This window comes from Cucurbita pepo, unplaced genomic scaffold, assembly GCF_002806865.2.
Source record: "Cucurbita pepo subsp. pepo cultivar mu-cu-16 unplaced genomic scaffold, ASM280686v2 Cp4.1_scaffold000241, whole genome shotgun sequence".
NCBI lineage: Eukaryota > Viridiplantae > Streptophyta > Magnoliopsida > Cucurbitales > Cucurbitaceae > Cucurbita > Cucurbita pepo.
In genome coordinates this window covers 1-12,778 of record NW_019646495.1, presented here as the reverse complement: position 1 = coordinate 12,778, position 12,778 = coordinate 1, and the positions used below count along the sequence as shown (strand labels likewise).

General features: G+C 37.6%; 1 protein-coding gene across 1 annotated transcript; it reads right to left on the bottom strand.

The window, feature by feature from the left end:
- Positions 1-8,536: 8,536 nt before the first annotated feature.
- LOC111784594 (nitrate regulatory gene2 protein-like) lies at positions 8,537-12,329 on the bottom strand. The gene is made up of 2 exons (XM_023665242.1): positions 12,115-12,329; positions 8,537-9,596 (listed from the first exon to the last, which is right to left on the bottom strand). Exon 2 carries the CDS (start codon positions 9,590-9,592, stop codon positions 8,816-8,818), a length of 777 nt encoding a protein of 258 aa, XP_023521010.1. The 5' UTR covers positions 9,593-9,596; positions 12,115-12,329; the 3' UTR covers positions 8,537-8,815.
- Between the last annotated feature and the right edge of the window lie 449 nt (positions 12,330-12,778).

Genomic DNA, 12,778 nt, shown 5'->3' with positions numbered 1-12,778 from the left:
CTACTATGAGTAGGAACATTTTGATACATGACTCATTGATATAGCATGCTCTTATAAGTTTCCATTCTACAAACGTCGAAATAGACTGCCATTTCCGAACTGCTCTGATTTTGGTTACTCGAATTCAGCCTGACGTTTTGAACATGTATGAGCGATGCAGATCGGATTGTACGTACGTGTGGAATATTTCACATCTGTTGTTTCTGCAAATACAGGCCGACCCTCAGCTTCGTGTACATACACAACCTGGGGTCTAAACGGTACCTCTCTGGATGGATATATATTGTCTTTTGGAAGTGCAAGTCTTGCCATTGCTTTCTGTCAGTCATAGTTTGGGCACAAGGATTCTTTGTGGTTCGCTTTAACATAACATTAAGCTGTCAGTCGATGGTAATTTGTTTGCTACTGAACTATATAGCAGCAGAAACTCATTCCTCTTATTGGGAAAATTTTGATTGAATAGAGTTATGTAAATAACCCTTAGCAATCTCTGTTCAGGTTATTGATCTTTATTTGGCTAGATTGAAAGGTAAGTCCTTGTTTATGTAGAATTGGAAGTATTTGGTTAACCCCATGATACAAATAATTCAAAGGGTGAATTTAATATGATAGGTCTCATTCTATGGCTTTTTATCAACTATCATGATCACATTATGTATTCAGAATGCTACTTCAAAACAAGATCTACGGTTAACTTTTGATTTTCAAGCAATCAGGAGACTACCTTTCTCATGTTGAGCTCAAAGGTAGCACTTGATTTTCAAGTAATCAAAACGCTAGTTGATGATGACTTTTGAGATAGCTATTGATTTTCAAACCATCACAGGGCTACCCTAATTCAAGATAAGCTTTAAGATAGCCCTTGGTTTTCAAACAATCAAGAGGCTACCATAAATCAAGATGAGCTCTAAATTAGCTCTTGATTTTCAAGTACCCGAGATGCTACCTCAAGATAAGATTTTGGTAGCTTTTGCTTTTTATGTAATTAATGTGCTACGTTAAGGTCATGAATCAAGATAAGAAAGTTTGTCGTGCATTTATCTCGTAAAGTAGTGCCACCCAAACCTTAAGTATAGGACGAGAGAAACATGACAAAGAATAAGTGTGGTATTCTAGCATACCTTAAGGACATGTAGGCTATATATTGAGTGTTTGTACTCATCCCATGTTTTCTATGTTTGTAGAGTAACTAAAGAGTTGGTCGAGGTCACGAGCGGACTTTAGAGCAAGTGTCATACTCCACCATCTCCAACACTTGATTGTTTTAATAATTTTGTATTCATTTTTTATTTTTATATTTAAAGCTACTTATTTATTAATTATATTTTGATATAATGTAAATATATTGTATATTATATTTTCAAATTTATTTGTTTTTATTCGTGAAAATTTTGACCAAATTTTTACACCATCGAGTGAACCCCAATCACGATATGTATTCCGGGCAAGCTTAGAAATTGGGTCGTGTCAAAAAACAACCTTCAAATGCTCGTCACGTGCCCCCTCACACCCATCCCGCATTCGAGACTCAATGGGTGTGAAGATTTTTGTTGATTTCTGTGATTTTTTTTTTTCGTGGGCAACTCGGAAGCGACATAGCCCCATCGAAGGCATCTCTGTTATTATTTTTCTAATGATTTTCATATTTTCTATAAACGATTTGTGAAATCGTCATTTTTTTCAATTTTCAGATCGTTTTCTACCTAACTCTAGTTGGCACTTAAATTGGACCAAAACTTAAAAACTTAAAATTCATATGAAAAACAGAGATTTTCTTTTTACTTAGTATAGTAAAAGTAAAAGATTACGCATCAATTAAAATTGGTTGCAACAAGTTGGAACCATTGACTTTGAGTGTCTTGAAGGCAGTTTGGCTCGCCATTCGTGCAAATACAAGGATTGGTCACAATTTTTGAAGAACTCGAGCTTTCAACCTGCAAACAAAGGTTCTTCCCATCTTGAGTGACCGTGGCCAAATGAAGATTAGTATTAGAAATAGTTCTCCAAACACTCTGTTGACTCAGACAATCACTTGAAAGGGATACTCCAAGGCCTTCTCCATTAGCCTTCAAACACAAACCCGTGGTTGCCATCTTGATTGAATTGCCACCATCACCGTGACTCCAACGACTAGAGGTGGAGCAATTGCTCAAAAAGATTTCAGTGTCGTTATTCGAAGCTTGGGCACATTGGCCACTTTGCGGATGATACAAAATATAAGAAAACGATGCATTGGAGTTCGGATCTGCATGCCATGAAAGTGTTAAGCTAAGTATATGTTAAGCGGCTTTAGAAAATGGTAACGATCATCGAATATAAGTACCTTGTAACATGCTCTGCAAGAGATGGAACTTCTTGCTAAAATTAGGGTTTTGAATTTGAGTCCAATTGGAGTTCAGAACTCCAAATACTTCTGTAGGTTCGGCTTGACCTTCTCTATAATAATAGCTACCTTGCCAAGTTCATAGTGCCCAATCCAAATCCTTTTGAGCAAGATGAGATGCGAAACAACTCATGAATCGGTTTTCAGCGTCGTTGCTCTCTCTTTGATCGTACCCATATTCGCTAACAAACAAAGGAAATGGATTTGGTCCGTCCATTACAAACCCTGCATGGTCTACAAATCCATTGGTGATATTTGCGCAAATATTGTTCAGTGGTTGTTGCACAAATTTGCTCTCGGGATCTCCACTAAAAGAATACAAATGTACCTCGAAAACTAACTTATTGTCTAAATTTGTTACGTTCAATGGCTTCTCCTTTAAGCATCGAAGATCGTTGTCAAAATTTAATCCAAAAACGATCACTAAAATATCTGGATTTGTATTGTGAACTATCGTTACTCCTTGAGTTACGTAGTTGTTCCAATCATTTGCATTTTCTCTGGTTCCTCGTATCTCATTTCGTAGGCTCATTGCTATCATCTATAAACCATGAGATATTATTATAGCTTATAGTATTCATATGCTAGGGTTTAGTTTAAAAAATATGAAGAACAAAATCTTTTTAAGTTACGTACCGTTGGTTTGTTGATAAAACGTCAAGCGACTAATTGAAGACCTTGTAACCATTCTTGAGGGTCAAAATAACGGTCTCCAAAGAATCCATTACCATCGTCAAGAGAACAACACCATCTAGGTTAGCTAATATGGTTGTCAACAATAACCATTAAACCACTCTCTCCAAGTACATCAACAACAACTTCAAAGCTTCAACGATGGTCTTGTTCAATACAAACGGGTTATACTGAACCAATCCAGCTTTGGCTGATTTCAAATCTAGAAGGTCAAAATTCTCTTCAATTATCCTATTAGCATAACGAGTGAACATATGAGTTGCATACGTTAAACGCACACAATTGAACTTCAACTTGATCGCCTCATCGACAAGTTCCTTTAGTGGCCTATGGTTTAGGCCTTCTATTAACATGCTTTGGGTATGAGCAGGCCAATTGACACATACAAGCTTCACTCGACGTCCTGTTTTCGAATCAATTATCCATCTTCCTCGAGTTGACAAAGGTAAAGAATAAGTTGAAAGAGACGAAAATATAAAGACCAAAGCTAAACAAACAATGGCTTGCAATGTTCTTCTCATTGTAGGCCCTTGGGAATTGGTAGCTTTTGTTTCTTCTTTCTAAGTGTCGGGATGAAAAAGATAGCCAAATTATTCTTTATATACACTGTCTTACGACATTCGTTGTTCTTCTAAATCGAGAATGTTAATAATGGGATATTGTTTAACAATGGATAAACGCTATTAGTTAAGTAGATAAGTCGAACATATCTTAACCTTAGCTCAAATTAATTTATACTTCTTAGTTAAGAGTATATATCTTAACTATAGCTTAAATTTACGATTCAAGTTTATATATTACAAATCACTATATAAGAGTTTTACCTTGTAGATTACTTAAGGTAAACGTGTGTACTAAAAAAAAGTTTATTCGAGTGGATAAGAATGTCTATGATGGGAAGAAATTGGAGTAATATGCCTTTTGGAGATGCCTAAATTATTAAGCTTCCTCTTCATGGTCTTTAACAATTGGTAACTTGGGTTGGATGACTCTAATTACACCCTAATTAGAAAGTTAAAAGACTTATCTAAAAGTCTTTGTTTATTGGCTGTTACGTATCGTTGTCCAAAATCTTCCACCCACTATGGGGTTTGAGAATCCATGACCACGAGGTTAAGAGCTTTGCGCTCTACCAACTGAGCTAGACGGACAACTATTTTTGTGATATTTCACTTATGTTGGTGAGGGAAACGAATTAATCATTTTTTATAAGAGTGTGGAAATCTCTCTTTAGTAGATGCGTTTTAAAACCGTGAGGCTGATGGGGATATGTAATGGGTTGAAGTGGATAATATCTACTAGCGAGGGATTGAGCTATTACAATGGTATCAGAGCCATCGGGCGGTGTGCAAGCAAGGATGTTTGGGGGTGGATTATGAGATCTCATATTGGTTATAGATAGGAGGAATGAAATATTCCTTGTAAGGGTGTGGAAACTTCACCCTCTCTAGTAGACACGTTTGAAAACCTTGAGGCTAACGATGATACGTAACAGGCTAAAACAGATAATATCTGCTAACAGTAGACTTGGTCTGTTACAAATGGTATCAAAGCCAGACATCGGGCGGTGTGCCAGTGACATAAGACCCTCAAGAAAGATGGATTGTGAGATCCCACATTGGTTGGAGAGGGAAACGAAGCATTCCTCATAAGGGTGTGGAAACTCTCCCTAATAGACGCATTGTAAAATTATGAGGCTAATACGATACATAACGTGCCAAAGAGAACAATATTTGCTAGTGGTTGGTTTTAGCTGTTACAAATGGTATTAGAGTCAGTCACTGTAACGACCCTAAAAGACGCTACTACGTCTCATGCTCATCTCTAATGCGGAAATATAACTCTTACATAAACATCATTTATAACTTAAACTTCGAAAAATGCTTAAAACAACTGCAAAAGAACCTTCTAAATTAATACTAGGAATTTAAATACAACTGCAAAAGAACCTTCTAAATTAATACTAGGAATTTAAATATGAGTCTACCCTATGCACGTGACATAGTCTTTGCTCGTGATGTCGCCGTCCTCCATACAAGTGTGTCTTGCCCTTACCTGAAAAATGATGTGGCACAAGGCCTCAGTATTTCAAAGAATACTCAGTAAGTGACCCCGCTATAGGGGTTACCTGAAAAATGATGTGGCACAAGGCCTGAGTATTTCAAAGAATACTCAGTAAGTGACCCCGCTATAGGGGTTATACAAATGCAAACACATGCAATCATGATTTAGGGATCTATCTCTAAATATCATAAGGGTGGCCTCCAATCTCGGACAAATTGGATGTGTAGTACTTCCCTGCACACAACTCACACGTGCGAGTGTAAATCCCCAGGGCGCTCGCACACCCCCTGGACCCTCTGGTCAAGCTAATCTGTAGCGACGTCCGGAGGTTTAGCAAAACCCCATAGAGTCATGTGCCTCATGAACACCCTCATCTGTGTGCATTCACGCTCAGTGCGCGTCCGTACTCATCATCTAGGGGAAGTAGGTCTATGCTTATGAACATACAATATGTATGAGGTCCCTCCAAATCCAATTATACGTCTCTTTCGACACAACTCTCTAATCTCATCTCTTTGTTACACTATATAACACGTGCTCATGGATATTACATTAATATCATTTTCTTACTCTTAGGGTTGTGTCCTATGTCGATCTACAACATGATACAATATGGCACACATCATAAGGCATGTTTCACGTGGAAAACATCATCACGTTAATACATTGTCTTGCATACATCATACTCATCATAGAAGTCATTAAGTGCATCACATATAACATGTACGTCATGCATTGAAACATAAATAACGTACATTTAACATACATCACAGCACGTCATACTCATACATCATCATAATTCAAACAATCTTTAACCTATCCTATAGTAAGGCCACTTACCTAATTAGCCTAACTGGTGTCACCAATTTATAGTCAATGAAAGTTAGATTTTATATTCTATTTATATTAAGATTTCATTTTCTATTTTCTATTTGGAGTGATTACTTTCTTTGTGTTCTGATATTCTTCCATAGTCTCCTTCATAATATTCGTCATATTATTAATGGATTCTGATGTTCTGATATTTTTAATGGATCTAATTAATTCTCCTTCCAAATATTTCCTAGTTGTTATCTGTATTTTCTTTTTTCTTTATTTGAATCCGCTTTCCAAATCTTCTTCTTTTTCTTATCTATCTATACATTTAAATTTACGTGAGAGTATCTGGCAAATTTTAATTGACTCTCTTGGTAGATTTACTAATTTCTATTTCAGATCTAAATAATTACAACAGATTAATATGGTTAAAAGAAAGGAAAATGTAACTCTGACTACTAACTTTTTTAAATGACATCTCTCTTCTATGATCTGTCTAACCATCTCTCCATTAAATACCTTTCTTCTTCCTAGAAAATATTTTCTTTTTGCTTCCGTTTTGTTTGCTTAGAAAATATTTTCTTTCTGCTTTTATTTTGTTTGCGGAACTATTGATACCTAATACCTAATGAGAGAGGTATTTTAAGGAAGGGGCAAATAGATTAAAGGAGAGGTCGTCACTTTTTTTTTTTTTTCCTTATTTTATTATATNCTCTCCATTAAATACCTTTCTTCTTCCTAGAAAATATTTTCTTTTTGCTTCCGTTTTGTTTGCTTAGAAAATATTTTCTTTCTGCTTTTATTTTGTTTGCGGAACTATTGATACCTAATACCTAATGAGAGAGGTATTTTAAGGAAGGGGCAAATAGATTAAAGGAGAGGTCGTCACTTTTTTTTTTTTTCCTTATTTTATTATATATATATATATATATATATATATATATATATATATATATATATATATATATATATATATATATATATTAAACCTAATGGAGGCATTACAGGGCAGCGTGCGAACGAGGACGTTGGGCTCTGAAGAAGGGTAGATTGTGAGATTCCACATAGGTTGGAGAGGAAAATGAACGGAACGTTCCTTGCAAGGGTGTCGAAATATCTCTCTAGCAGACATGTTTTAAAAACCATGAAGCGACGGTGATACGTAATGGGTCAAAGCGAATAATATCAGCTAGCGGTGAGCTTGGACAGTTATACTTCTTCATGCTATCTTTGAACTTTTAAACGCTCTTATTAAACTTTTAACCTTTAGTGTGTAGATACGTTGAAATATGTATAATAAGTGTTCGAAACTTTTAATTTTGTATTTTATATGTTCTCAAAATTTATGATCCAAATTTATAATTTAGCATTTGAAATGATGAAAAAAAAACACATTATTATGCTTTTTTTTCTTTTCATTAAAGTAGTTATGATAGAAGCAATTGTGATGAACAATAATAGTTCTGGTAGAGGAAGCCCTAAAGACACCCCTACATTATGTAATAATAACTAAGTTTCTTTTTCCTTATTTTCGACCATCAAAATTAATCCCTATCATTTTAATAAACCTTTAAATACTTTATTATTGGTTTAACGTTCTCAAGATCACCCCTAACAGATATTCTCCTCTTTGAGTTTTTCCTTTCGGGCTTCCCCTCAAATTTTTAAAATGTGTCTGCTAGAAAGAGGTTCGTTCTACAACCGACGTGAGATCTCACAATCCACCCCCCCCCCCCCTNTCTCCAATCGATGTGGGGCCCCTCAATCCACTCCCTTCGGAACAAAGCGTCCTTGTTGGCACATCGCCTCGTGTTCACCCTCTTTCAAGGCTCAGCCTCCTCACTGGCACATCACCTCGAGTCCACTCCCTTTGAGGCTCAGCCTCCTCGTTGATATATCGTCTCGTGTCCACTCCTTTCAAGGCTCAACCTACTCGCTAGTACATCTCCCGGTGTCTGGCTCTTATACCATTTGTATGGTTCAAGTCCACCACTAGCAGATATTGTCATCTTTAGGCTTTCTCTATCAAGCTTCCCCTCAACGTTTTTAAAACGCATCTCCTATGGAGAGGTTTCCACACCGTTTGTAAAAAATGTTTCGTTCTCCTCCCTAACCTATGTGCGATTTCACATTATCTCTATAAACTTTTAAAAAATACTTATTTTGAAAACTTAGTCACCAAATGAATCCGTCTTTTTGAAAGTTGTGGGGTACCATTCCGGTCTTAAGAAAAGTCGTCCACAATGATCACTTCAGCCAAATCCGATATATTTTACCAACGAAGTTCTTGTCTAGCCCAAGGATGAAGACCATTCGGAAAACCTTACAAATATAACTAGGCAAAATGCAATCAAAATAGTGGCTTTCTTATATAAGTGGTGTTAGGAATCACGACTCTCCACAATGGTATGATATTGTTCACTTTGAACATAAGCTCTTATGGTTTTGCTCTGGACTTCCCCAAAAGGCCTCATACCAATGGAGATAGTATTCCTCACTTATAAACCCGTGATCTTCCACTAAATTAACCAATGTGGGATTCACTCCCAATAATCCTCGAGGGGCGAGGGGAATGGGGAATGGGAAGCAAAGCAAGATGCTTTATATTTATTAATTTGGCTGAAAATGTGAATCCGATACAACAATCAAAGCAATTTCCTATACATACAAACCTTTTGTTTAACCCCCAACAAACTACAGGAAATGGGTATTTACAGATTAATAAAATTACCCAAATTCTATTACTTACTTACCAATAATGATGATATCAGAGCCTTCTTCCAATCCCTCCACCCTTCTTCCAACTCCGTTCTTTCTGCAACAAAAAAAAGAAAGACCACAAGGGGGAAAGTAGTGTGCCTATTTGATAGAGTAAGAGTGAGTACAAACAGACTCGAGCGCCTCCATGAACAACGCCGAGAAGCTCGTCAAGGCCTGGAACACCCCAGGCAATCCAGTTTGGAGATTGTTAAGTGTCACTGCTCTTGTCATTTCTACTGCTTTGGAATGCTTTATCTTCTCTTCTTCAACCCGTCTTTGGCAAGCGACGAGCTCGAGTTTTTTCTCCGCTAAAGGATCCCGAGCATCTAATATATGCCCATTGTCAGTCCCTGTGTCTGGAAGTCCTATGCCAACCATGGAGTAAGAGTTGTAAAACTTCTTCTCCAAGTTCATGATTGATGCTGATTTTTTCTCGAACTCCTTCGACGTTGATTCGGTCCGTTTCTTAATCTTCATCTCTTCGGTCTGTTTTTCGGATATCCCCTGAACAACAGTGATGAAACTTTTGATTGCCACGGAAGCAACCGTGTCAGGGACTCGATCTAGAGCAAGCTTCCACTGATCACAAAATATCTCAGAAGGTTCTTTGTTGTCAGGTAACTTGTCATTGTTGACTGGAAGAAAGGAGAGTTTAAGCCAGCCGTGGAGGGATTGGATAAATTCACGTTGGAACTTAATCAAACGACAGAAGCTCGAGTGCCAAGCTGTGACCATGGACTCGAGATCACGAGTCGCCTGGCGGTGCAATTCAGAAGTCGAGTCACCATGAGTTGTTTGGTTAACAAGGCCTTGAACCTGTTGCACAATGTTGTTCTGGATGTCATGGTATTGGTGCATTGATCTCCACATGTACATAAGCCTGTATCACATGATTATCAGAATTCTTATCGTGAAGATCGAGTAGGTCAATTCAAATTACATGTATTGAAAACGATCAATTAAGTCCAATAACATCGCTCAAACGTCTACTTAACAGTATCCCATGGCAGGATTTCTGTTTCCACAAACAATGCAGATCTTGTCTTTCAAGCGAAAATCATAATAGTAAATAATAAAAAGAGGAAGATCCAACAGTCAAGTTTTATTACATATATCAAGAGAAAACTGTTCATATATCTCATGAAAGATACAAAGAAGGTTTTATCATTTTCTGCAACAAAATAGACGACGTCCAAAGTACTTCAATCCTTGATACCTCCTACACATCTCATTAGTGCAGATTCTAGGTTTCAAATGGCAACATATTCACTAATCATCAGACAGTTTGTGTGAGATCCCACCTCGGTTGGAGAGGAGAATGAAGCATTCTTTATAAGGACGTGGAAACCTCTCCCTAGCAGACGCGTTTTAAAACCTTGAAAGGAAGCCAGAAAGGGAAAGCCCAAAGAGGACAATATCTGCTGGCGGTGGGCTTAGGCTATTACAAATGGTATCAAAGCTAGACACCGGGCGATGTGCTAGTAAGGAGGTTGAGCCCCGAAGGGAAGTGGACACGAGGCGGTGTGCCAGCAAGGACACTGGCCCCAAAGGGGAGTGGATTGAGGGGTTCCACATTGATTGGAGAAGGGAACGAGTGCCAACGAGAACGCTAGGCCCCGAAGGAGGGTGGATTGTGAGATCCCACCTCGGTTGGGGAGGAGAACGAAACAGTTTTTATAAGAGTGTGAAAACCTCTCCCTAGAAAACGCGTTTTAAAACTTTGAGGAGAAGGCCGAAAGGAAAAGCCTAAAGAGGACAATATCTGCTACCAGCAGGCACAAATTCCAACTCTAAATTTGAGATGACTGCAAAATGTGACACTCAGATTCCTTCAACTCTGTGTTATCGCTGTAGAAGACAAAACCACCGATCAGTCCCTCACTCCACGGACTTTATCTAACTACAAGCTGTAGTATGAAAATGTCGCTTGGACAACAAGTTCTCGGTCTATATCCCAATGGTGCCGAAAGATCCAAGGTCTAAATGTCTAACCTCCAGCTAATGAATATGAATATCACCATCCAAAAGGTACTACATGAGACAGGTGTATGAATCTACGCCCCATAAAACCATCTTGAGAGAAGATAACAAAGAATTGACCCCATCCCAGGGATGCTATCTTGTGAAAGTCTAATCTCGCAAGAGAAAAGAGCATTTCTCGGACAATAGATCTCTCGCTTTCCTGGATCAGTTGCTCAATCAGAGAGATGAGACCATATTAAGACTCAAGTCCAAAGAAAACTACTCACAATGCAAAAGCAAGACACAAAACATTCCAGGAGTACTTCAGCCGTTGCATCTCATACATGCTTAGGGTGGGGGCATTACAGTTAAATTGACTTTCTTTTTTTTTTTCTTTTTTTTGCAGAAGATCCAGCTGACAAAATCCAGTCACTAGACAGGCATTACATTCCTTGACATTTTTAGACAGGGTCCACCACAAAATAGAAGCTATTGGATTCAAAGAACAGTTAATCCTATTGCACAGCTTGAAACATATTACACTGTCCCTAAAGTCAATAGCTCAAATGAAATATCAATAGAAGTCGTATTATGGGGATAGGGGCCACTGGCATTATGTTAAGATCCCAAACACAAACAGAACACAGTATAAATATGGTAGAATTACAAGTTTAATCTTCAACCTTTGAAGTTAATGTCTATTTGATCCCTGAACTTTCAAAAGTGTCTAATAGGTTCCTAGACTTTCGAAGTTTAATCTTCAACCTTTGAAGTTAATGTCTATTTGATCCCTGAACTTTCAAAAGTGTCTAATAGGTTCCTAGACTTTCGTTTGTGTCGATTAAATCTTTTAACTTCCAATTACTTGTCTAATAGGCCCCTAAAATATTTAAAATTTTAAAAAATCAATTGATTGGGACATAAATTTGAACTTTATGTCTAATAGAATCCTAAACCTTGAATTGTGTTTAGTAGATGCATGAATTTTTAAAAATTTGTTAGCTCCATTGAAATCAAATAGATACAAATCTCAAAATTTTAATTTAACCTAGAATAAGTTGTAATATCAAAATATGACCTACCTAAAAACCCTCTCTCCCTATTCATAACAAAGTTCCACCAAGCTAATTACCAAAATGTCCTTACTAATATTCCCAATATATCTCCCGTTAGTACTCACATGTTATCGGTAAACATCAAGTAAATCATTATGACACACTTAGCACAGGCAATAATAGTTCAGGGATAAACGTGTGGAAGTCATTGACTCATGCAAGGAAAAAGTCTCTTCTAAATGGTGCAATTCAAGCTAATAGGACTAGTTTCTAAACCAGTAAAACCTTGAAGCGTCAAAATCATAAGACCAGCCTGTTTTACTAAATCGCATAAACATTTTAAATTAAAAAGGCATGGTTATCTAGGAATATGACTGTTACCATCAAATTTGAAATTCAGAATTCAGAGAATGGAGGGATGTGTGAGCAGCATTCTCTGTTAATGATTGTTGGGAAGGCGTTCCACATCGACTAATTAAGGAGTTGATCATGGGTTTATAAGTAAGGAATATCATCTCCATTGGCACAAGCCTTTTGGGAAGTCCAAAGCAAAGTCATGAAAGCTTATGCTCAAAGTGGACAATATCATACCACTGTGGAGGTCCGTGATTCCTAACATGGTATCAAAATGCCCTTAACTTAGTCATGTCAATAGAATCCTCAAGTGTCAAACAAAAAAGTTGTGAGCCTCGAAGGTATAGTCAAAAGTGACTCAAGTGACGAACAAAGGTGTACTTTGTTTGAGGGCTCCAGAAAAAAGAGTTGAGCATCGATTAAGGGGCGGTTGTTGGAGGGCTCCATAGGTCTCAGGAGAGGCTCTATGGTGTACTTTGTTCGAGGAGAGGATTGTTGGGAAGGCATCCCACATTGGCTAATTAAAGGGTTGATCATGGGTTTATAAGTAAGAAATACCATCTCCACTGGCATGAGGCCTTTTGGGGAAGCCCAAAGCAAAGCCACGAGAGCTTATACTCAAAGTGGAGCATAAATAGTCGAGAATCATGATTCCTAATATTCCCTTGTCAATACTATTGCTGCACAGTGT